This window comes from Cebidichthys violaceus, unplaced genomic scaffold, assembly GCF_023349555.1.
Source record: "Cebidichthys violaceus isolate CVI_PGR_0920_01 unplaced genomic scaffold, fCebVio1.0.p SCAF_4, whole genome shotgun sequence".
Taxonomy (NCBI): Eukaryota; Metazoa; Chordata; class Actinopteri; order Perciformes; family Stichaeidae; genus Cebidichthys; species Cebidichthys violaceus.
This window is the reverse complement of record NW_027176594.1, coordinates 2407313-2432159: the sequence shown is the minus strand read 5'-3', so window position 1 is coordinate 2432159 and position 24847 is coordinate 2407313. Positions and strand designations below refer to the sequence as shown.

The 24847-nt window shown below is 40.4% G+C and overlaps 1 protein-coding gene across 2 annotated transcripts in view; it reads right to left on the bottom strand.

Moving 5' to 3' along the window:
* Nucleotides 1-20753, bottom strand: part of LOC137885430 (protein kinase C beta type) — a 29000-nt gene extending 8247 nt beyond the window's left edge. Inside the window, exons 1-15 of one of the 2 annotated variants that reach the window (XM_068727705.1) lie at nt 20312-20753; nt 19735-19766; nt 8997-9079; nt 7478-7589; nt 4674-4802; nt 4076-4232; nt 3554-3688; nt 3315-3411; nt 3050-3193; nt 2784-2957; nt 2575-2666; nt 1477-1539; nt 1197-1335; nt 1015-1095; nt 815-922 (exon numbers count right to left, since the gene is read on the bottom strand). In XM_068727705.1, the coding sequence (XP_068583806.1) occupies nt 815-922; nt 1015-1095; nt 1197-1335; nt 1477-1539; nt 2575-2666; nt 2784-2957; nt 3050-3193; nt 3315-3411; nt 3554-3688; nt 4076-4232; nt 4674-4802; nt 7478-7589; nt 8997-9079; nt 19735-19766; nt 20312-20475 (1710 nt within the window). In that variant the 5' untranslated portion in view covers nt 20476-20753. The remainder of the gene's footprint in view (nt 1-814; nt 923-1014; nt 1096-1196; nt 1336-1476; nt 1540-2574; nt 2667-2783; nt 2958-3049; nt 3194-3314; nt 3412-3553; nt 3689-4075; nt 4233-4673; nt 4803-7477; nt 7590-8996; nt 9080-19734; nt 19767-20311) is intronic. The other variant, XM_068727704.1, reaches the window with a different exon arrangement.
* Between the last annotated feature and the right edge of the window lie 4094 nt (nt 20754-24847).

Below are 24847 nucleotides of genomic sequence, written 5' to 3'. Positions count from 1 at the left end.
AAACGTATAATGTTTCCAAAACAATCTGCATGTGTCGATGAAAAGATGATGCATTCTTTAAATGATTGTTATTTTACTTAACTTGACTGAACATTCAGAAATTTGAAACCCACCACGAAAAGGCAGCGTTAAGAAAACATACCGACAGGTTTATGTGCTTCACCAAAATGTTGACCAAGTAGCAAGATGGAACTGAAACTTATATGGTGTTTCCTCTATTATTTGGCACTCACAGCTATTATTAGGGCTCAGGGAGAATGAGAAGTCAGCTCAGCTGTAGCTGCACTGTTGGAGGTATTCTTACACATTTTCACTCTAAACCAATAGACCTTAACATGTCGTACTTCTCCAGTGTTCCGAGTGGATATCGAGAGGGTTTATGGGGGCACATTAGGGTGTCTCTATAGTTTGGTTTATACACGCCGTAGTGAAGGTGGCGCCAGATCCGTGTGCCAGAAACGCCCTGCAAGTCGTGCGCGAAGGCTCCGCAAGCGGCCGTGACGGTTGGACGTGCGCCTCTGAATTTTTGTTACTCGGCGCTCGCTGCGCACGCGCGCTAAGGTCTTAAAAATCTACATTTGAGCACATATTTAGCCAGCCAAATCAAATTGTTTACATGGTATTCAACCTTCATTTCTTTAATATGCATTTAATACTAAATAAAAAGACAATAAAGTAGATGTTTCGGAAAATACTGCAACAAACAGCATGTTGAGCATGTTTGTGCGTGCTTGTAGATTGCGTGCCATATGAGGAGGCTCCTGTGAGTCTAGACAAAGCTTATGTGGATGTGCATTTGAGCATGCGGCCTCACCCCCTTGCAGATAGCAACAGCTTCTTTGGACATGGATTTAGGGTAAGAGACGTGATGCTCCATGATCGACTGGAACAGCTCATCTTCATCTTCCCCGTCAAAAGGCGGCTGGATGGGCACAAATACACTTCATAATTATTTATTTTTTGTCACAGTTGTTCTCAATTAAAAAAAAGTAACAACAGTGATTGAATACAAACCTGTCCGGCAAGCATTTCATAGAGCAGTACTCCAAAGGCCCACCAGTCTACCGACTTTCCATAAGGCTGATAAGCTATGATCTATAAGACACAATGGTGGAGTCGTGAGTCTCATTCAGGGGTTAAAAAAAAAAGCAATAAAAAGAAGCATCAACCAACTATCTAACAGCACGTCAACACACCTCTGGAGCGATGTAATCTGGTGTTCCACAAAAGGTTTTTGTGGTAGTTCCATCGTACATGTTCTCTTTGCACATGCCAAAGTCGGCTATCTTTATATGGCCTTCAGCGTCCAGCATCACGTTGTCCAGCTTCAGATCCCTGACACACACACACACACACACACACACACACACACACACACACACACACACACACACACACAGGTATTATTCACACCTGTATTCTCCAATGATTGTAAACTGCACATGCAGACTCAAGCCGATTTACAAACTGACTCACCGGTACACGATGCCTTTGGAGTGAAGGAAGAAAAGTCCAATGGCGATCTCTGCAGCATAGAACCTAAAATACATGATAAACACCAGTTTCTAACCATACTTTGTGTCTGTATTGACATGGATAAACAGTATGTTGTGTGATGATATAAATAAAAGGCAACTTTTTCACTAATGATGTCAAAATTGCAAATTTTTCATGAATGGACGGACGCCTGCAAGCTAGTTCAGGCAGGCAACTCGAGCTGCAGTGATACATATTCACGTCATGAGTCTCACTCTGCATATCATCTACCAAACTCTGCCTCGTGAGTGTCTCAGTACTGCTGGCTGCCTTTTCAGCCCCACCAACACACCAGCATCCTCCTGCAGGCTCCGACTAGCTGGGGGAATATATCTAATATATTTAATCAGCTCATGTAATCATATCTGCATGATGAGTCATGAGGTCGGAGTCTAGACACCAAACTAACTACAGTATGTTTATTTATAACACTTTCTATACTGTACATATGAGATCTATAGTGTGTATTCATGTCATACCTCCAGCCAGCAGTATATTATCTATATACTGTCTTACTATGAGCATTACTTGTACTTATACTTGCACTACATATGTTAAATATATAAGTACTTGGTCCTGTAACTGCTGCACATGTCCATACTGTGTGTATGTGTGTATGTATGTATGTATGTATGTATGTATGTATGTATGTATGTATATATATATATATATATATATATATATATCAATATGAATAATTATTTAATTAATTTACTTTATTATATTTAAGTTGAAAAATTCTATATATTTTTTTATTTTATTTTTGTATTATACTTATTGCTTATTTTATTGTATTGAAGTTGTATAATGTAATTTTCCTTTCATAGTATTAATCTAGTGGATTCTTTTATTAAATTGTTAATGTCTGTCTATTCTTATCTTTTGATTGATTAATTATTACATCTTTCAACATTTTAGGATCAACCCAAAGGTTGAAAGGGTTCAGACATCAACTGATAAAGAAGAGAAGAGCACAGCATATCGAAGGGAAAAAATAATTACAAGTAAGAGGAGAAAGTGTTTTGCATGAACACTCACACAGCATGAGGCTCCTTGAACTTGCCGACCTGTTGGATCTGGTACATAAGGTCTCCTCCATTTATATACTCCATGACAAAATACAATCGGTCCTGGAAGACAAAGAAGAAGAGGAGAACAATTCATAAACGTGATAAACCGTGTTACAAGTGTTGCCATGTTTCTTTATGCTCTCGTCTTTGTCAATGCAAGATGTTGTGCCTCCGTACCATGGTTTGGAAACAGGAGTGCAGCTGAGTGAGGAAAGGTGGTTTTCCAGCCAGAGCGAGGACTCTTTTCTCCACCATGGTGCACTCCACGTCGTCGTCCTGGATCACCACGTCCTTCTTCAGGATTTTGACGGCGTACAACTCATCGGTTCCCTTCCTCTCAGCCAGCATCACCTGAAGGGAGTCAACAAAGAGCAAACAAATCAGCTTCACAGTGATGTAATCTTGTTGTCCCGCCACTGGCCACCATGTCTAATGTGCATCACCTTGCCAAAGCTGCCCTTGCCCAAAACCATGATGAAGTTGAAGTCCGAGAGCTTGACCCGGTCCTGATTGCCATTGCTGTCATACTTGCACACCGAGGACGAGGAAGACGAGTCTGTGGGCTTCCCTGGCCCCACCCTCGCCCTCTGGAGAGAGAAGATATGACGGACAAAGATTATAAGGGAAGAAGAGAAAAGTCTCATCTTAAAAAAAACACAAGGACAGCACAAACTGAACCTGTTGTCATTTAGTGTCTCCGTTTCTCACCTCAAACTTTTGTCGTAGCTCCTCGTTACCGTCTTCTCCATCTGGCTGGACAGGAACATTAAAGTATTCTCCTTCCTCCTGAGAAAGCATCTTAAACCTAAACCCCAGAGTAAAAAGATTATCACTAGACTATGACAATAAAGCCCTTAAATATCCACACACCCGTTCCCCCCGCCTTTGTTATTTGTGTCTACACCGGTGTTATTTTCCCAATTATCCACCGTATCTTGACATCTCACCATCCATCTACCCCTTGTTTCTGAAGCTCCGAGATCCCAAAGGACAGGGATCCCATGAAGTCGTTCCTGCTGGTCAGATCCCAGTCCCAGATCTCCACTGACAGACGGCGGTCCTTGTCGGTTTCTTTTAGGTTGCTATGGAAATGAGAGATGGGGGGGGGGGGGGGGGGAGTCAGTCAGATGAAGGGTGTTCTTAAAATAGGTAAAAAATGAAAACCGCGTCCACAATTTGATTTCAAAGGCACAATGTTTATTTGAACTGGTTAACACTTCAGCAAGTGACAGTTATTCATGCCTGTGCATTTCCTTGCAGCCACACAGCAACCCAGAATAGCTTGAATAACAACAAGCAACAACAGGAATGAAAATGGGGACAGGGTCACTTGCATAGCTCCAGTTAGATTTGTGCTTTAGTGACCGAAAACGAGGCCAATAGAATAACTTGAAACCAAAGTGCATATTGCAACAATGCCAAAAATAACTTTGTTGAAGCCTCAAAAGTCATGGAACACAATGACTCACAAAGTGAAGGTCTCGTTCCAGATGGGGTTGAGGCAACATTTGATGGTCTTGGTCTTCTGCTTGCTCTCACTCTTGGGATCTGGGATCAGCTTGAGCTTGACGTAGGGGTCTGACAGGCCGTTGGGATCCATGGGGACCAGGTTCCTGGCCTCTTTGACTGCGAGGGGTTGAGGACGACACGGTTACAACAAAAAGTGTCGGAAAACCATCTGAAGATAAGACACACTTTGAGACAGTTTAGTCTGGATTTTGTCCTTTCCAGAGGACAGCAGGATGTGAACCTGTCAGTGTGAGTCCTGCCCTAAATAACTCTTTGACAACATTTAACAACAGTTTAGTTTCTGTTCCATAATCAATCCACAGCCGTCTGAGAGAGAGAGAGCTGGCACGTGGATGCATGTTCCAGTGGCGATATGGGTCAATCGTTGGATCATTGATCGACTAATGGACTTTCCAGTTTTAGTCCGAGGCTGATAGAACTTTGAGAGGCCTTCAGTGTGTGTGTGTGTGTGTGTGTGTGTGTGTGTGTGTGTGTGTGTGTGTGTGTGTGTGTGTGTGTGTGTGTGTGTGTGAGAATGAAGAGACAGAGAGCACTCACTGGTGACGGTGAGAGTGTCGTCAGAGATCTGGGCAGAGATTTGGATGCGTCCTCTCCTCTCGGTGTGATCGGTCCCACACAGGCTCGGGACGTTGGCCACACATCGCTTGTGGATGTTCATCATACAGTCTGAACACAGACACGTAAAAACGCACAAGATAGTTTTATCTATATAGCCCAAAATCCAAAAGTACAACATATGACTCAACCCTCCTTAAACCTTCAACTCAGTACCACAATGCTTTCGGTACTTTATCATCAGATGAAAGGCTTTTCAGATCTAGTGTTGTGTCCGGTAGGGATGGAACGATGTACTAACTTATGATTTATGATTATCTTATTTAAGATTGTTTGGGGGCTTTTTTCACAAAAAAATAAGATGCATGTCCCATCTGTGATTCAGTGGAAAAATTACTTTCTTAACGAAATGTAAGGGTAAGTGATTCCAGTATGTTTCAGTGCCATTTTAAGAGTTTTAAAGCAAATTGTAATAATTAGTGAGACAATATCGTCAATCGCAACTATTTGGGCCTTAATTGTCGTGACCGAAAATGCTCATATCGTCCCATGCGTAGCATTTGGGAGGTATTGAAACAGAATTGGTCAAAACTGAAGCAGCAAAAGGTCGAGACATCTGGACTTTTAAGGATCCTACACCTTCCATAATGCAACTCAACAGCATTGTTTCATTAGACCCTCCCTGCATAATAAACACCATTTTACTTATTATAGTTTATCTCTTCATAGTGAGCACTGCATTTTTTATTTTTTTAAAACCCAAACATTTTTTGTAATTTCTCAGTCTGTCCACTAGATGTCAGCCTGCTCTGATGTCCAAAGCTCTACATTTTACTCCACTCACTGGAGGCAATCTTTTGTATGTTTTCCATCCCATGATAAAGACCTTTCTTATGATAATGTCTTCTGGTGAGTTTCATCTTCTTTAGGCAGTGCACTAAACACATCATTAATTTATGCAACTTTCACATTTATGTCTGCCTCCACTCAGCTGCACTGTCCATTAAAACTTTATAGAGGGATGACCCAGAAAAAAATAGTTTTTGATGTGGCAGAACAACACATCTCATCTCATCATGGTAGCAGATATAAAATAAATAAATCCCTTGCCTGTGTATTAAGAGCCCTGCGACACTTTCTTAGGTCCCTCTAGTTTAAAGCGAGCAGACAGAAAGTTGGGAGGGACCTGATCTGAGTCAGACTACTGACTTCAGTTTTGAGAGACCAGTGAAGAGACCACTGTGACTTCCTGCAGCTCAGAAACTTAAATGAAATATCGATACTTCACAGAGGAAGGTCCTTACTGCTTTGCAACTTTTGTCAGCCATCAAGAGTCATGTCCTCGTTTTTTGTTTTCCAAGTTGAAATTTTGCCACGAGATCATAACCAAACTTTCCTCATCAGTGATTTTTGTATCAACATGTCTTACAAAGAACCTAAAGATTACTGAGAGTTAATCATTTAGCCACAGCAAGTTGATGTCAGAGACAATTTTGTGTGCATTTCAAATTTGTTAATATGAATAAGATTTGCAAGACACACAGATCTCGTAGTCAAATGTTGTTTGTTCACTTGGATTAATATATAACCGAATAACCGCCATGTGAATTGTGTTGTACAAGCTACCACTGTATTTTCGGCACCAACACCTTAACACCAACCTTCCTTCCTTCTTTTCCTTTTTGAGGACATCTGATGACTAAATATAAATGTATAAAAACTGCTTCAAAATCAAAGTCCATCAAACGCTGTGTAATGCTCACAGGTCCAATGAGGAACTGTCTGCTTACTAAATAATGTCGGTGATGGTTGGGGACCGCACAGCAGAGATGTAGCCTACTTCCTGTTTGTGTCTTTGTTGCCAACAGGCAAATGATCAGCAATAAATAAGACACAACAGCAAGAACATAAAAAGCTATTCACTCATATGAGAAGCTGATAATATCTCTTCAACTGTAGGTCATTAAGCTGATAATATCTATTTAACCGAGTCATTGTGACTCATGAGCAGGTCACATATAGTAAATGATGTCTGCAATGTAAATTCAGATAATGTGTTTTTTAACTTCAGTCCACAATCCACATATCACAAGCAGTGTGTGGATTATGAATGCTATAAAGTAAATCAGTATGAATTGGAATGACAGAAATATAAAACTTCAAACAGACATTTTTTATTTTTATTTCTGCCCTGATGCTGCAGAATTAAGAGTCTGGATCAAACACTGGAGTTAACAACACAGTGTGTATTGATGTTTGCATCAACTGTTAAAAAGAAGCAAACAGACAAATGTCCAAAACTGATTTCATTGTCTCTCGACCATAAGCCTTTGTATGTTGCCTGAAGGTAAATTAGTATAAACGAGTATATTAAAGTTCAAAATCTATAAAAGTTTGTCAATATGTGAAAGAGTTCAAATGAATTGTCTTAAAAGTGAATCGTTTGAAATGTATACATTTATGCAGCGAGCCACAAAAGGTCAATAAAAGCAGGTAAGTTCTTCTTCCAGCCTCTAAAGCACAAGTTCATTTGTGCCACATGCTCAAAGTGTGATCACTTTAGATCATTAAATAAACATTATCATTTTAAATTAATATCATTTTGAATAAATAAATAAAGATCCCTATAAAATAAATACTATACAAATAAATCCTGAAATAAATAAATGAGTGACTCATTTATATATTTATTTTCACATTTATGCAGACAATTATTGCCAAATCTCTTTATTTCAGGATCTATTTCATAGGCGCACACACACACACACAAACAGAGTTGTACGTACGGTCACATTTCATGCCCTGGTGTATTAGCCCGTACAGGAGGGAGCCACAGTGGTCACAGAAGGTCGGGCTGGAGTAAGTGTGGACCTTAAATTTGTGTTTACTACGAGGATCCTGCAGAGGCACAAACACAGAGAGCAGAGAGAGACAACAGAGAGTCACTTCAATTCAATATTTAACGTAATCCAGGTCGCTTTGTGTCGCTGTGCTAAGACTCCATTAAAAGATTTAAATCTGCTCACTTGTTCCCAGTAGTCCCGTAAGCGGTATTTAAAGGGTCGGTTCACCCGAATTACAAAATAGAAAATGTTCTCACTTACCTCTAGTGGTGTCTAACCATGCCGATAGTTTTGCACGTTTTGAGATATGCTATATGGCCAAAAGTATGTGGACACCAGAAAATCTCAGCTGTATGTGAGCATTTAACTCCTTAACCATGAGAATGAAACTACAACAACAATAATAATACAACCATATAATTCACTCTTCTGGGAAGACTTTTCTCAACATTTTTCTTAACCTGGCTGCAGCAATTTGCTCTCATTCAGCCAGAAGTGCGTTAGTGTGGCCGCTGATGTTGGGTGATAAGGCTGAGAACAGTCTCTGTGCAGGGAAAAACCTTTCTTTAAAAAGGACCTGGATCTCTGCACAGAGATATTGCCACATTTAATCAAAAAACTGTTTTCCCAAAACTGTTGTAATGAATATCACAGTGTTTTGCATCATTATATACCCTAGACCCTTCTGAGACCAAAGGTGTACACTTTTGACACATTTAGTGTATCTGTGGTGAACCGTTCCTCTAAATCTCGCCTCCGCTACGACAGACAGCTAAAGCAAAATTATTGAGATGAGGCAATGCAGCTCTGATTGAGTGAGTTTGGAGGACGCTTAAAAATAGGTAACAACGAAACAGCTTTGGTGATATAACAAAAACAAAGAAAGACAGAGTTAGAGATTAATAAACATCAGTTATATGACTTCAAAAATCCATGCTGACTCACAAATGTGTCTGTGTGTGTGTGTGTGTGTGTGTGTGTGTGTGTGTGTGTGTGTGTGTGTGTGTGTGTGTGTGTGTGTGTGTGTGTGTGTGTGCGCGCGCGCGCGCGCGTGCGTGCGTCATTGTGAACACAGTGGATGAGTGATGTTGGCTCATTAACCTGAGGCAGCCAGGCAGCACATTCTCTCTTTACCGACATGTCTCAATGTGATTTGGGGCTGACAGCTCAGCAGGAGGGCAAGGGGTCTGTATATGCGTGTGAGTGTGTGTGTGTGTGTGTGTGTGTGTGTGTGTGTGTGTGTGTGTGTGTGTGTGTGTGTGTGTGTTCATCCAGCAGCAAATACAGGAACTACACACACACACACACACACACACACACACACACCAAAAGCCAGTGCTGACCTTGCTAATGTTATTAATAATCATCACTCACCAGCAAAACAATCACTAACCGTGTGTTTAACATCTAACTTGAACAGCAGCAGTCTGCTTCACTGCGGGCTCCCTTTGTCTTTACTTACATCGGAGGCAGGTCCCTTGTCGGCCCCCGGACAGGAAAAGGTGACAAATTCATGACAGCGCTTATGGACCACAAAACAGCACACTGGTGGGTGGGTGGGGGGGTGGGGGGGGGGGGGGGGGAAGAAAAAGCAAATGTCAGACTGAGGCTTCCTTACAACGCCAAATAAGGCGACACAACAGCAACAAAGAGATGAATCAATATGTCAATTATATGGCATTAGTCACTGTACAATAGGCTACTCATATTTCAGCAGTTCCCATTTGTTTCTTCCGTGCTTGCTGCCAGCTATATTTAGTTTTATTGCTTCAGTTTGAGATGATTTTTAAATTTAACCGCAGCATGGTGGGACATTTCGTAATCGCGCCCCATAACATTAAAGCTGCTACAGGAAACGGCGACAGCAGGCTCCACACACCAGGTGACTGCATGCTCCCGCTCGCTGCTGAAAGTTGTGTTAAAATAAACAAATGTCCTGCATACTCTCATTTTATGAGGACACTGAATAGATTCCTGCTTAAGATCTGTGGATGGGTGCTGACTTAGTTCACTCACTCACTCACTCACTCACAGGAGGAAGTCTTCTTTTCCCTAACAATACGTAGGACAGTATTGCTTACTTCATGACCGTCTATCACGTTACAATCAAGTAGCAGCTCCGCTCAGAAAATGACATTACTTTACTGTAATGCCGCCTCTCACTCTGCCGTATTATGATGTATATAAGACAATATCTCATGTCGAGATATTGCCCAGTTTTCTTTTTATGCTACTTTATAATTTTACTCCTCTACATTTTATCCGACAGCTTCAGTTCCATTGCAGACTTAGATTATTAATACCATGTATGAATAAACTTATGATATATTACACATTAAGTATGCAAAGTGGAGTAGCTGAAATTAGCTCCACCTTTTCCAGCTGCAACATTAATTATCTACACATTAATGCATCACTAATTAAAATCATTATATATTATGCATAATTCTGCAAAAGAAGAGTACTTTCACTTTTGGTACAGCTGTAAATTCTGAAGTCAATACTTTGAGAAAGCACATTTTTACTGAAGTAAGATTTTACATGCAGGACTTTTACTTATCACGGAGTGTTTTTACAATATCAGAATACTTCTTACACCGATGAACGGATGTTTTTAAAACGTCCAGGGCTGCATTCTTGAAGAATGATTAGAATAAAATCGTCATTATTTCATAGCTAAAGCATCAGACGTCTTGCTTGCGTCATTGTCCGCAGTAAATTGGGTGATAAGAGCTCAGAAACCCACATCTTAAATTTGGGTTTCACTTTGAGCATTTTGAAGACAAACCTGATAACTTTGTTATCGAGTAAACAGTGAAGCATTTCAGATGAGTTTTGTGGTTTTCACGTGTAAAATAAAACCCCATTGAATGCTGAGAAACGGCAGACAAAAGAGATCAAAATGCTATAAGACACCAAAATGTTGACAGGAGTTGAGTAGGAGAGACGGACAAGCTGGTCTGATCCAATGCTGTGAATTTCACCACGGCTGGAACTAACAAATGTCCATCACAATTTTACAAAGCCCAAGCTGACACATTTAAATAGCTCGTTTTGTCGAAAAAAACTGCCCAAAAACCAAAAGAGATCTAGTTTGCTGAAGAAAACCAGCAAAATCACATTTGTAAAGCAACAATCACTGAATGTTTGGCTTGTTTGGCTTAAAGACCGCCTCAACAGAAGGATTATCAAAAGGTTCTGTGGATCGGCTACTTGATTAATCAACAACTTATTTAAACTTGAACGCAGTGTATGAGGTTGGAAGCCGTTCCTCATAATTAGAGGCATAATATAAAGAAAAAAAGGCATCAGTAATTACATTATAAAAAATTGGCCGCCGCTTGGAATAAAGTGGAACGTTTGAATTGTGTACAGCAGATCATTTAACTACAAATAAATCAGACGATATCAGTTTACATGTGCAAACAACCACAGCAGGAACAGTTCCAAGCTACAAGTATGCTGCAGTATCTAGTATTTAGCAACTATTCTGATAATCCCTTAAATTACTTATCAAAACTAAAACTTTTCTCTCTTTTATTCGCTTGTAAATTAAATAACTGGACAAAACAAGCAATTTGAAGACATCATTTTGGGCATTTTTAAATACATTTTGACATTTTAGAGCCAAAACGATTCATTAAGAATATAATCTGCAAATTAATAGCTGATGAAAACGATTGTAGTTGCGGCCCTGATGAAAACAGTACTAATGAGTATTAAGCCCTCAGAAGGTTTGAGCAGAGCAGAGCTGCTACCGATCCGTCACACATCCAGCTTAAATCAGACCATGAGTCAGTAAAGCCTCTAAACTGTGCACACTCTGGGTCAGATGGAAATAAAGTACAACCCTTCCCTTTAAATTTTGATCAGTCACTCGCTGCAGACGAAGACGTGAACATGACCAACACCAGAAGTCCATTTAGATAAATAGGGCAGATCAGCCTCACGTCACTGCTGTACTTTTATATGAAAAACACGGCGCTGATTTGAAACCACTTTACTATGACATGCAGCATCGACTATAAATAAAATTAAGACATCATTATGAAAATATTAAAACACACATGATGCAACAACAGCCACAGCCAGAACAACACACACACACACACACACACACACACACACACACACACACACACACACACACACACGGTGACATTAAGCTCTGGTTTGATCTTAATTATTCACATTGTCATTACATTTTCATGAGGGAACTGGCGGCACTTTCCGCGGCTTTCTAGCAGTTAAGCGACACAGTGCTCCCGTTTGTCCAATGCGTCTGTGTTTGTCTGTGCAGGAGAGGAGGGTGGGTCACATCACTGAACACCTGGACCAACAGTACAATTTCTGGTTGGTGCAGTTTTAACTCTGACAACAGATACAACAGTAACTGACGGTGTGACATCGAACACTGTCCATCTGCAGCGGAACAGACACGCGCTGTGAGGAGAGTGACTGGCAATAGAAGGGAAACGCAAAAGAGAACAAGAAGAAAACAACGAGAGGAGAAGAAAGAAGAAGAAATAAAGTCAAACGGAGAGACGTACGTACGTGTGTGTGTGTGTGTGTGTGGGCAGGAAGGGATGGGGGCACAGCTGGGTTTGAGGCGATGTGAGGGGGTGGAGGATTCATTTGTGTGTCAGAAACACAGAAACAGAGAAGTGGAGCCACAGAAAACACAGCGAAGGATCGCAGTCGCACTTTATAGCTTTTTGTTCATAAATCCGCTCCTTCACTTAAACACACAAAACGGACCTGTGCACACGCACACATACACACACACACACACACACACACACACACACACACACACACACACACACACACACACACACACACACACTCTACTGAAAGACAGGCCTAGTGACCTGCCGAGGAGGTCTTTGCTCTGTTGCCTAGCAACCAGGCTGAGCCCTACAGTCGAGTCTACACACGACGCCCCGGTTTTATCTGAACGACGGCGATAACGGGAAAACTCAGAGACGCTCCAAAAAAAAAAAAAGACTTGTGCGATGGACTGCCAGGATGACAGCGGGCCGACAACTTCACATCAACATGACCATCGGGAAGTTCCTCCATCTTGGATGATTACGAGTCCACAGACCTCAAAAACGGAGACACTTGGAATCATCATTCGGGCTTCAGCTGGCCTGAATAAACTGAACCGCAGATAAGACCCCGCGACTGATCGGACTCTTCCAATTTAATATTTGTTATTACTAAAAAAGGACGACAAAAAATGTCTTAGGAGAGCCATCAGAAAATGCTTGTTTAGCATCCAAACATTGTGCGTTTGATTGACAACTAAGCATTCAGGAGGATCTGACCACTGAGGGACAATGTCACAAACCTGGGCTGCTGTTTTGCTTGTTTTCCCCCGATGGTGAAAAAGAAACGAGAGTTCTACCGGCTCACTGCTGTCTGCACAACAATCATCCACGTCTGTCCAAAATGTTATCACTTCACTTGACCCCGAATTTCTTATCCGCTCATCCTTTAGTCTAAGAGGTCGTTTGTGCCAAAGTACAAAGTTAATGAGTAAATACATGTATCTTATCAAATGCTGGACACAGTTAAGAGTAGTAATGGAAACCACTGGCTATCTCTATACTACATTAGATAACATGCAAAGTGCTGGTCATGTGACCTGGGTCAGCTGAGGTTATGTAATCAACACTGGGTCTGAAGGAGTGTTTATATTGATGGAGCTGAAACAATTCAACAACCTAAGTTAATTTATTAAATCAGGTAATTAACAGGGATGACATTTCAGGTAAAAATACCCGACGCTGGTTCAAGCGTTCTGTGTTTTACTGTATTGGTGGTTTTTGACTGTAGGTAAGACAAATTAAGCAAATTGAGGAGAAAATGAATGAATCTATAAGAGAAATCATGGTTATTTGCAGCCCTACCAATCAGTAAATCATCAATCTGTTGTAATTTGCTGTGATCTGATCAATTCATCTTCATCTCAAAACATTCTGTGAAGTTCTCCAGTCATATTGACATCCAGTCCGCCATCCTGACATCTGACAGTTTCAGAGCGCTGACGCAGGGAAGATGTGTCGACTTTGAAATTCATTGTGAAGCAGTTCACTGACGAGCCGGCGCTGAGCTGCTGACAGGCCGTACTCTAAAATATGTGTTCGCTTTCTCGGCCTCAGCGTCACAAACGTATCTTGGGATCAATATCTTTAGACAGGCTGGCCTGTCATCGAATCGATAGCAAAGAGACTACTTCAACCGCTGATCAGCCAATGATCGGGATTAAAAGTCAACCACGGCCTTGATCCAAAAAATAATAAGATGGGAAGAAGTGGGTTTTTTTAAGCAGAAAAAAAAGATAATTTTTGGCAGTTTTCCTGTCTTTGAGTTCTTGTTAAGTTGTAATATGGGCACAGAGGCAACATTTACTCTGAGGCTGAGTGTTTCTTTTTCAATTGTTCTCAATGAGGAGAGAGCATATGTAGCTGCATGTGGCCAACTCGAGAAAATATCGGCACCTAACCTCTTTTTTTTATGACCGAAAAGCCCATTTATGGAAGCCGACCAGCCGGGAAGACACCGATTCAAACTGTGAAGCAAATTTGTGATTTGTGATTTTGGGCTAAACAAAAACAAACTGAATTGTTATGCTTTCATCACCGCACACGTCGTCTCAGAAGGATCATCCTATTTGCTGTAAAGCTGTCAGTTTGAGCGGTGACTCGTCCGCACAAACAATCCTCGATTTGGTGCTTATGGTGAAAAAACAAAGTCAAACAAATAGAAAGTAGCCCGAATAGACATTAAAAATAAAAAAAAAGGAGCGACGTTAGAGTGGCAATATGTTGCCAAGATATTCATATTCATATGTCATAGAAACATCGTCAGAGCTTTTCTGCCAGAAAAACAAACCGCTGTACGGACACGCGTACGCTTTGCACATTTGATCATTTTTATTTCTGTTCTGAAAAGCAGATTATATCTGTATCTAAATCAGTGGGGCGAGAAGTAGAAAGCTTCCTCAACAAGACAAGGAAAAAAAAAAACGTGTTTCGCTCCAGTGAACTTTTGGTGGAGTTATAAGAGGTCGTATCAGTCAGAAGGGACACACCTGCATAAGAGCACAGTGTAGCTGGTAGCTGTTTTAGGAAATCTCCCCACTGTCCTGTCCATCTGTGTTTTTGAAATGTCCTCCATATTAGTAATTAGATCAACAATGCATTGATTTAGATCGCTTTTGTCCAGATTGAAAGATCTCAACAACTACTGGACTACAGTGTGGACATTCATGGTCTCCAGAGGATGAATCACACCGACTTTGGTGATCCTCTGACTTTCTTTCTAGAATCGGCACCAAATCAAAATTTTAATTTGTCCAGTAAACCGTGGAAAACATGCTCAACACCAGCATGCTAGCGTTTGGGTCAGTACAGTTACCAGAGTGTAAGAACAAACTCTAAAGCAGCCTGAGTTGGGTTATCTTCTGAGCTTCTGTCTTTCAAACATGTCGGACAATTTAGGGATTTTTGTCATTATGCAAAGATAAAACTTTCAGACATTTTGACTTGTCCCAGGCTAGATAATACAATGATTGATGCCTGCCTAACCAACACGGCTTACTGGGACACTTAAAATATAACAGAGCCTTTGGATCAGGGGTCACTAATAGGCGGAACCCCGGTCCGTATACGGACCCAGACGCTGTCCTGTCAGGACTCGGACATATAACTGATGGATAATTGAGAATTATACATTTCGGCAGAGCGCTTCTATTTTAACCTGCGCAGCTTTTCTGGCCTTTACAGCACTCGTTCAGCAATCAAGAAAAGAAGTTACCTCCAGCCACACTCTTTCATTTTCATTCATTTTTCTAAAATCAAGCACTTTCTTTTAAGATGCAACTTTTCAAAAGTTCTTTTTTGTGTATTTTACTTGAAATGAGAGAAGAACATGTATTAATGTATTTCTATGTATTATTTATAATCCATCCAGTTAAATTTGAAAACTGAGAATAATAATTGTTAAAATATAATTGATATGTATTTTCTTTATTTGATTTGGCAGTTGTTGACGACACAGAGACATTGTTACTACTACTAGGCTTCTTGAATATACCGTATGTATATATATATATATATATATATATATATATATATATATATATTTTTTTTTTTTTTTTTTTTTTTTTTTTTTTTTTTTTTCTCAATCTGGAAATTTTGAAATATTAATTGAATACCCCTGCTTTGGATCATTAATATTATCAGTAACGTGCAGTTTTGCATCTCAAGTTAAAATGTCTGCAGTGAAAAGGCCGTTGTAGAAGCATAATAACACAAACCGCTACTAATAGCTGGTTTCTTGATTAAATGAATAAAAATACAATCATTGTAAACCATTTGCTGCATTTAATATGAGTTTGTTTTCAGTTTACTTTTTCAAATCAGAAAAACTTTCCCTCCACTGATCTGATTTGACAGCTGAGAAGAAAACTGACGTCACAAACCTTAAGTCCAAACTCTGATTAGACTCTCTAAAGCTGGAAACCACCTGAGAGTGACTTCCTCTATTTGCTCTCACAGGAAAGAAAAAAAGAGAAATCTTTACCTGCAGAACAGGTATTCAAACACACCCACAATGCAACAGAAGACACCCATCGCACAAACATAAGCTATAATAGTGTCTAAAACACACAATCTGCCGTACGCGTCAGAACAAGTCGGCACCACATGTCTAACATTCCTCCTGCTTAAGAAGCGTGTTTGTATGAGAGTCTGAGCACCTCCCATTCACACTGAGCTGTTTCTACAGCCGTCCTGCTCCTCCAGCTGTCTTTAAGACACCCCTGTTCACACAACGCTCCCACTTTTCTCTCATGTTAGGGAAAATGAATGAAAGGAAAACACACCGACTGAACATTAGGCCTTTACATTTAAAATAAAAAGGACTCACAAACTGTTCTGGTGGTTCAAAAGACAGGTTGAAAAGGGAAGCAAGTTTGTGTTTATACAGCAATTCAATTACTATGTTTGGCTGTAAAGTAGGTCTTAACTACAAGTGGAAACACAGTTAACAAATGCTGTTCAAACCAAGCCTAAAAAAAACAAACAACATCTCTCCAGTTTTATCGTGTTAGGACCTGCAAGTCGCCAAATCAAAGCTTTCTGTTGCAACACGTTCAAACTAATCTCACCATTATATTCTTGACCTTTAAAAACAGCAGTTATAATGTGATCCACAGCTCCAGAAGAGCTACTAATGGATGTGAAGTTGACACTGGTTTATCCACCAAATCCTGATAATTTCTCGTTCACTAGTCGTTCCAACTCGCTCTTATCGTTAGCTGAAACGAAGGAAGAGAAAAGCCAATAAATTAGGACTCAAAAGCTGTTTCTTTTCATCGTTTTCCACCTGTTGGAGGTCAAAGTCTGTCATTTAAATGCTGCTTCAACAGCATTTAAATGATGATATTTCAGTGCAAAGTAAGGCTGCAACTAATGATTATTTACCATTATTTTCTTCAAACAGTTGTTGAGTCTATAAAATGTCAATAAATACGCGTCATTTTTATGAAGAGTGGCATCTTCAAATGTTTTGTTCAAACATTTAAAATCTCAAAGAGATATAAAACAGACAAACGATTAATCTATTCATTTATCAATAACCAAATCAACACTCACGTGAGATGAACATGTTTGTTTATAAATCTTACTGTTTACCTCATGTCAACAATAATCTAATGATACTGATTAAATATAATGGACTCACAAGCTGCTCTTAATTACCAGGAATCCTTCATCACCAAGTCAGCTCTAACTGGATGTTTGAGGCGAACATTTGTTTGATCCATATTTAAAATTGAATAATTCCTATTTATGGCTTCAGTGTGAATACCACAAGAAACCTTTTGACCCGTTCACAAAATCGTCAAAATCCAAATCTTCATACTAATCGTAAGTTAAGTTAATCAAATACATACTTTACTTCATATACTGAAGCTTCAACGTGATCATTGGTCACAGATTTACAACTTCACAAACAACCTTTTGACCCGTTTCACCCCATCTCAAACTACCCTCTCAGAATAGAGCAAATTGAGGAAAATAAAATGATTTAACTTAACATCACTGGGAAGCTGCTCTTCACTGTCTTCTCTCTGAAACACAGTCAGCATTGATTTCTTAATCGACCGGTCAAAAGAGAGAAGACAAAAAAAAAAAAAAAAAAAGGTCCTAAAAACACATTGAGACAACAAGACTTCTAAACAAACTCACTTTCAACCAAATTGAGTCAAATATATTTGACTAAGTTCATAAAATTTTAGGGTCGCAACTAACATTTTTTGTAATTTGAAAAAATGTGATTTGTTTTTAAAACATTAGAAAACTGTGAATCACAACATCCTACAACCGAAGGCGACTTCATCAAATCTCTTGTTTTTGCAACAAAATCCCAAAATATTTAATTTATTACAAGATAAATTAAGTTTTCACATTTAAAACCAGATTTTTTTTAAATATTTGCTTGACTAATGACATTAATGATGGACAGCAGCCACGTGTCTTTGTGAAATAATGTGTCCTCTGCCCTGAGTCCGCAACTGCAGAAGCACTAGAAAAGTAAACTGGACTCTCGTTTGTATTCCCCATCCATGGTCCTGTTGAGCGGTTGCATGCACCCTTTTCTGTTACTTTCACTTTTTTGATGCGCAAATACAACAAGCAAGGGAAGGAGCTCTTTTTCTTGCTTTCATGTGTGGAACATGTCTGCGTAACGCAAGATTGTAGTTTGTAGAGAAGTCTGTTGTCCGCATGCGAGTCTGCAGCCATGGTGAGTATGATCGCAGCTTAACTGGTGCAGTTTAACCAAACGCATCTGAATATATTTTCCAATTAAGCTCCACGACAGCTGCAGCAAACGCCATCCATGACATGTGGTTGAAAACTCTGAAAATAAGCTTGTAAGTGGACCAGAGCTACAAATCTGTTGTGAGATTTAGCCCAGCGTTACCCAAGATGCCTCTCTACCTTTAGACCTGCCAATCACCAAACAATGCTTTCTGTGCAGCTGGATTGATTGTGTATCAACTCCTTTCTATATCTAAAGAGGGAGCATCAATGGCTGAATCACAACATCTCAAAACAACCCTTTGCTGTATAACAGGCCGTCCACAAATTTGAGAGTTATCACTTGACGGTTGGAAACTCGCCGCGGAAACCCGACCTGAGAGCAGCTCTACCTATGGGAGGCTCCGATTGGTCCGTGCTCTCTAAAGTGTGTTATCAGCTCAGGTTAATTCACCACAGGAGCTCACTAGTCCAGGAGGATGTGCACTCTCACTCGAGCACATAAAGTGTTCATTTTTTATTCTATCCCCAATGCATTTTCCTGTAAAACCACCAGCGCTGCTGCTGTAGTCTCAAGGAGATGAGGGGACTGCTGATAAAATTACACAACTTTGCTCGACTCTTTCCAGTCAATGAAGTCTTATGTAAGAGCATAATGTGGAAAACAGCTGGTCATTTTCTCCCTTAAACAGTCACGTGACTGGAGCCAGATGAGTTTAGGTGTTTGAGTTTCTGAGATGGATCAGAATCAGGAAGTTAATTTTGCTGATTTGCTATATAGCATGCATGTGATTGAGGGGTGTCACTATGTTGCAGCCTGTTTATGAAACCATTTTGTGCAGCGGTCCGTGTCTAGACACCCACTCGTCCCCACGACCAGTCGTCCACCCACGGACACACATCACCGCCCGCCCACACACAAACCCACCATTTTACAATTTTAATTAGATGTCAGGCTCGATCTTAGGGGAGGAAAAAAAAAAAAAAAAAAAGCTACAGAAATCTAACTTCCTGGTCTGTCTTCCTCTCATTTCTCCTTTGGCCAAAAACAGACATCTCAGCTTTCACCACTCCGCAGACTCTTCTACTCTTACGTTTCACACCGTCTCTTCAGCCTGAGCCTCCTCGGAGTGTTCTCACTCTCATTTATCACTGTTGGCAAGCACCCTACTCCCGAGTTTGACACCTGCCTGCCAACACCAACACACCGTCGACGAAGGAGCCAACAGGTCACTCTTAACAGCGTGCAGACCTGCGGCCCCTGAGCACAACAAACACACAGCAACACTCCTTCAGACAGTGAACATCCGTCCACACACCCACAGCCATATGCAGCAGAGGGATTTGTGAATGAGCCACTGCTCTTACCTTGGCACTGGAATCCCTGTTTCCCAAAGCCCCTGTGGACAGAAGACAGGGATGTGAAATTTGGGGGGGGGATTCACAAGAGATGCACTGACAATGATGCATGCATGCACACACAGATATGCAATCACACATGGACGCACACGCACGCGCAGATCAGATCAACACACACACACACACACACACACACACACACACACACACACACACACACACACAGAGCTGCAGCAGCAACAGTGGGGCCCTCTGTGTCTCCAGCTGCATTCCTCCACCAGAACCTCCAGTTTCAGAGATGGGTGTCGGGTCGATGCGGTAAACGCCGAGCAGCGGCGACTGCTCTGCGGCTGCCGACAACGCAGCCCGCCCCCCACCCCCCCACCCTCTCTCCTTCCGACAGGCCCGCGGTGCTGTCGCATTGTGGGAAAACTGGGGGAATGGCGCATCGCAGTGTTTTTGACAATGACAATGAATGAAACACTGCGGTGTCTGAACACTGTCGGTGTGGAAGGAGGCCGATCAGAGCCGCAGCAGCAAGTGAATCACCTGTGTCCTTTCCCCTCTCACACACAGACACACTCACCAGATGAAGTCCGTGCAGTGGCTGCAGAAGGTTGGCTGCTTGAAGAAGCGCGCGATGAACTTGTGGTTCTTGATCTCGTGCACATTCTTCTGGCGGAGTGCTCCCTGGCGGGCGAAGCCGCGCGCGCTCTCCGGTGCCTCTCCGTCGCTGCTGGGGTCAGCCATCTTAACGAGGAAGCGGCGGCGGCGGTCCGAGAGGAACGAGGGGTGAGGAGAGCGATGAGAGAGAGGGAGAGACGACGGAGGCAGCGGGGGAGAACGAGTCGCGGTGCACGTGCCTCCTCCTCACCGCCCCGCTGACCGCCTCGGTGTCGCTCGTCGGTCGGTCTGCGTCCAGCTCGCGCTGAAGCTGAAGCTGCTGCTGCTTCTTCCGGCGGGTCCCCGTGCCGCGCGCCTGCTTCCCTGTTCTCACCAATGTGTTGCTCCTCAGCCGACAACTCTCTCTCTCTCTCTCTCTCTCTCTCTCTCGCTCTCTCGCTCTCTCGCTCTCTCTCTCTCTCTCTCTCTCTCTCTCTCTCTCTCTCTCTCTCTCTCCTTGTCAAAACTATCAGATATGAGTGCGTGCGCGCGCAGTCGTTTACATATCTGTGAAGCGATCCTTGTCAACAGAAACACGAGTTAAACCACATACCGCATACTTTCAGTGAAGTATAACACGCACGCACAAGGCTTAATCACTAACCTGACATAACCTAATTTGATTAATTTCCAATTTGTGTAATGAAGCAGATCCTTTAAAATTAACTTTTTTTAGGAATTAAAGGAAAAGTTCGACATTTTGAAATATGCTTATTTGCTTTCTTTCTATTTGAAGTTCCCCGAGCTTCACATGCGAGATATAATGTATTATTTGTGAGGTTTACAGGTTCTGGTGGGCAGAGTTTTTTCCCTTCGGACAGCTGCTGTTTCCCCTTTTCAAGTATTCATCCTAAACTCAGATAAACTGTCTGCAGCCTCAAGTTTATCTCTCAGAACTGAGGGTAATGTAGTATCAGTCCTCTCATCTCTCGGTAAGAAAGAGATAAGTGTGCTTTCCAAAATGTGTAAAATAAGAGGTGAAGTGGCACGTGTACACATTACATGGATTACTAACTGGGAAAAGTTGCCAACTGCTCCAGTCCCATTCATTTCATTAATTAACTTCATTAATTGTAGCCGTGTCGTCTTTCTCTATCTTTGTCTCTTCAAATTTAAACTGCTGAAGCCTCATATTAACTGTATTTTTGCACACTGTTCATATGAGCCCATGACTGTTGTTTTAAAACAGACTGATGAACCTATCCTCTAATGTGTGGAAACTTTAGGAATATGCAACACAAAGGCAACATCAACTGACAGCTCTACTGTTGACACTTTGTGTTGAAGAGGGTCCTTGTATCAAACGTCTTAAGACCTGCTGTTATTTTAGCTTTAATCAGTCAAGCTGATTCATTTTAAAAGCAGACTTCCACATTCCTCTTTCAAAACTTTTTTAAAGGTGTACAAGGCTTTGATGCACCAGCTCAAACTTTTTCCATATGATTTCTTACAATATCATCTGTGTGATTTCAAATTAGTTTTCTTATTGAATGCATCTGTGCAGCTAAACGGTATCGTTGCTGGTATGCTTGTAGTTGTGGGCTGGTGACAGATGATGAACACCTTTTGAAGCCCCTTTCTCACATTAAACCTGTAACATAACAGGTTCAAATATTCACAGTTAACCTCCTACACATAACATGTCCAGAGGAATTAAAAGGCACAATTTGTAATGTACATGTAATCAAAAGGAACACCCCAGGACCTAAATTCATCTAGTTTTTGGATGGTTACTGAGTTCAATACGTTCAGGGGTTTTGCTTTACAACATTTTTTTTTATTTTTAACTGTTATGTTCAGTTTTGATGTGAGAAAGGGGCTTAAAAAGGTGCCCATCATCTTTCACCTGTCACACAGATGCAAAACAAAACAAAACAAATGCAGTCTATAAGGAACATTATGTGCAAGTCCCAGCAAAATACTATAAACCGTTACTACTATATAATGTAATCAATCTATCTAATTTTACTGGCATTCTTTCATGTAGCTTAATGATACTATTTTAGAAGTAATATTAGGATATTTTATTAATATTTTTCTGATATTTTACGAATATATTTATGGTATTTTACTAATATTTTGAGGATATTTATCGGAAAAAAAATTCAGATATTTTAATGATATGATTTGATTATTTGATATTTTATTGATATTTTTGTGGTCTTTTTTTCTGATATTTAAATATTCCTAAAATATTCAGGGGATATTTGAGAAAAATATGTAAAATATAGGAGAAAAAAAGTATAATATCCAAAAAACTATATGTTTTCTGGAATCAATTATGTATTCTGTGAAATTTTGCATTTTTCTGCATTTGTGGAGAAGATAAAGGAGTTCTTTGAGAGGATTAATAGATTCAGGTGGTCTTGAATGTTCTTTGTTAACCAGGAAACACTTTATAGAAATACGGTGCAACACTAGATGAATAGATAATAAGTAAAGATGGGCTAGAAATGGCCTACAAAAAAGTTACAACCCTGTTTAACTTCTCGAACAGTTTGAGTTTGTTTGGAAACCTGATGGTTTAATTGGAAAAGGGCACCAGAGATGGACTTGCTTGTACTTTACTTGAGTATTTCCACTTTGTGCTTCTTACTAGTTCTATTTCATTACATGAATGGTCTTAGTATTTCACTACATGTATGTGACAGTTCAAGTTATTAGTAATTGTAGCTGTGACATAAATGTAGTGGAGTAAAACATTGATTTCCCTCTGAATTGTAGTAAAGCAGAAATGCAAAGTATAGCACTTTAGTAAATGTATTTAGTTACTTCTACTATAGCAACAGTAATTTAAAAATAATGTATTTAAAAATGTAGCCTATTTTGACACACAAAACTAAAATGTTCTCAGCTTCTCTCTAGAAAATAAGTGGGAACATTTCATACTAAGTACTTTAATACTAAGTATTTAGTAAGAAACTAGGAGACACATAAAACAAAGCGTTGACGTGTATAAAGTAGTTTTACTTGTATTTGAATAAACCTGTGTGCAGGGGGACATACCTTCTTATAAACTGTAATATGACGCCTTCTTGTGGTTGAATAGAGGAATGACAGGTAGCCTGCGCGATCTGCCGTTTGTGTAACAAGCTGCAAGCCCCGCCCATCTGCCCGCGTCCTATTGGTCCGCGCTTTGAATAGAAACACATGATTGGACCGAACGCTCAGTTACAGCGCCCCCCCCCCCGGAACTTAATGTACATATGAACATATTGTATAAGCGTCCTGCCTCCAACCAACAGAGCAGTAAGTACCAGTCTTCACCCTCTAAATGTTCATTTAAATCACGTCCGAGACTGAGGAGTGACTGTGTGAGGCATGATAAACATTTTCATTCAAACTGTCTCCAGTTATGCCGACGTCTCCCGTTAACACGCGGATCCCTCTCACCAGTTTCGGTCATCTCATAACAGAGGTGAAGGTAAGACCAGTGTTCGACTCATGCATGCACAGTGCTGGAATTAAATTAAATAAGTACTAGTGGATTGATGGATTGAAAATTCATCTGTTTAGATTTAAAAACAAGGGATTATTTGCATTAAACAAATGTCTATCAACATATCACTTTCTTCTATCACTTTATTGTTCCCTGATCATTTTACTCATGAGGTGGAGCACCTTTTCACTGCCTGAAACAATAACTTGTTTATTGTTTTTGGCTTGATCATATCAAATAAGATAAGATAAGATAGAGGCGTTTTATGATCTCCCAAATTCACTTTACAGCTTTACAAGAAACAGTCTCAATTTAGGAAACCTGTAGAGTGTATAACATTTGTAAAATAGTAAATAGCTGTGCAAAAAATAGGGATCCAGATGACGAGTATTTAAAAAGACAAAAGACATAAGATGGATAGATAGTTTTAGACACATTAGTAAAACATTTAATGAATAAAACATTAATAGTTTAATCAAAATAAGCCTAAAACTTTAATTGTTGGATGCAGCAGACCAAGATTAAAGTCCAAAGTGAGAACAACAACTATGTAGGCTATTATATTACTTGTTAACACATTAATCATGCAATAACTGTTTATTAACTGGGGGTTATTTTTGGCCACTTGGAGGCAGCAGAAATCTCAGTTGACACGTTGACATATTAACATTTGTTTATTTATACATCCAGCAGTAATGGAGCACCATCATTATTATTATTTTTATTTGTGTTTGTGTCCACCTGGAGAATGTAAACTTATATTCAGGTTTGTCTTTCGTCTCTACTACCAAGAGGGAAACAACATTACGTTCGGGATGCGCTGCTCTTTAACGGAGGTTAGGCGGTTAACCAGATGTAGATTTCCCTAAAAAAACAGTTAGTCTTCAACCATTAAGTCTTTTCTCTTGTGATATTTAAAATAAACTGTTTAAAAACACTTCTGATAAAATATAAATCTCACCTTTCTGTCGCTTGTCCAAGTAAGTTTTCTTGGTCGTCTTCATTGCCTCGTTGTGGTGG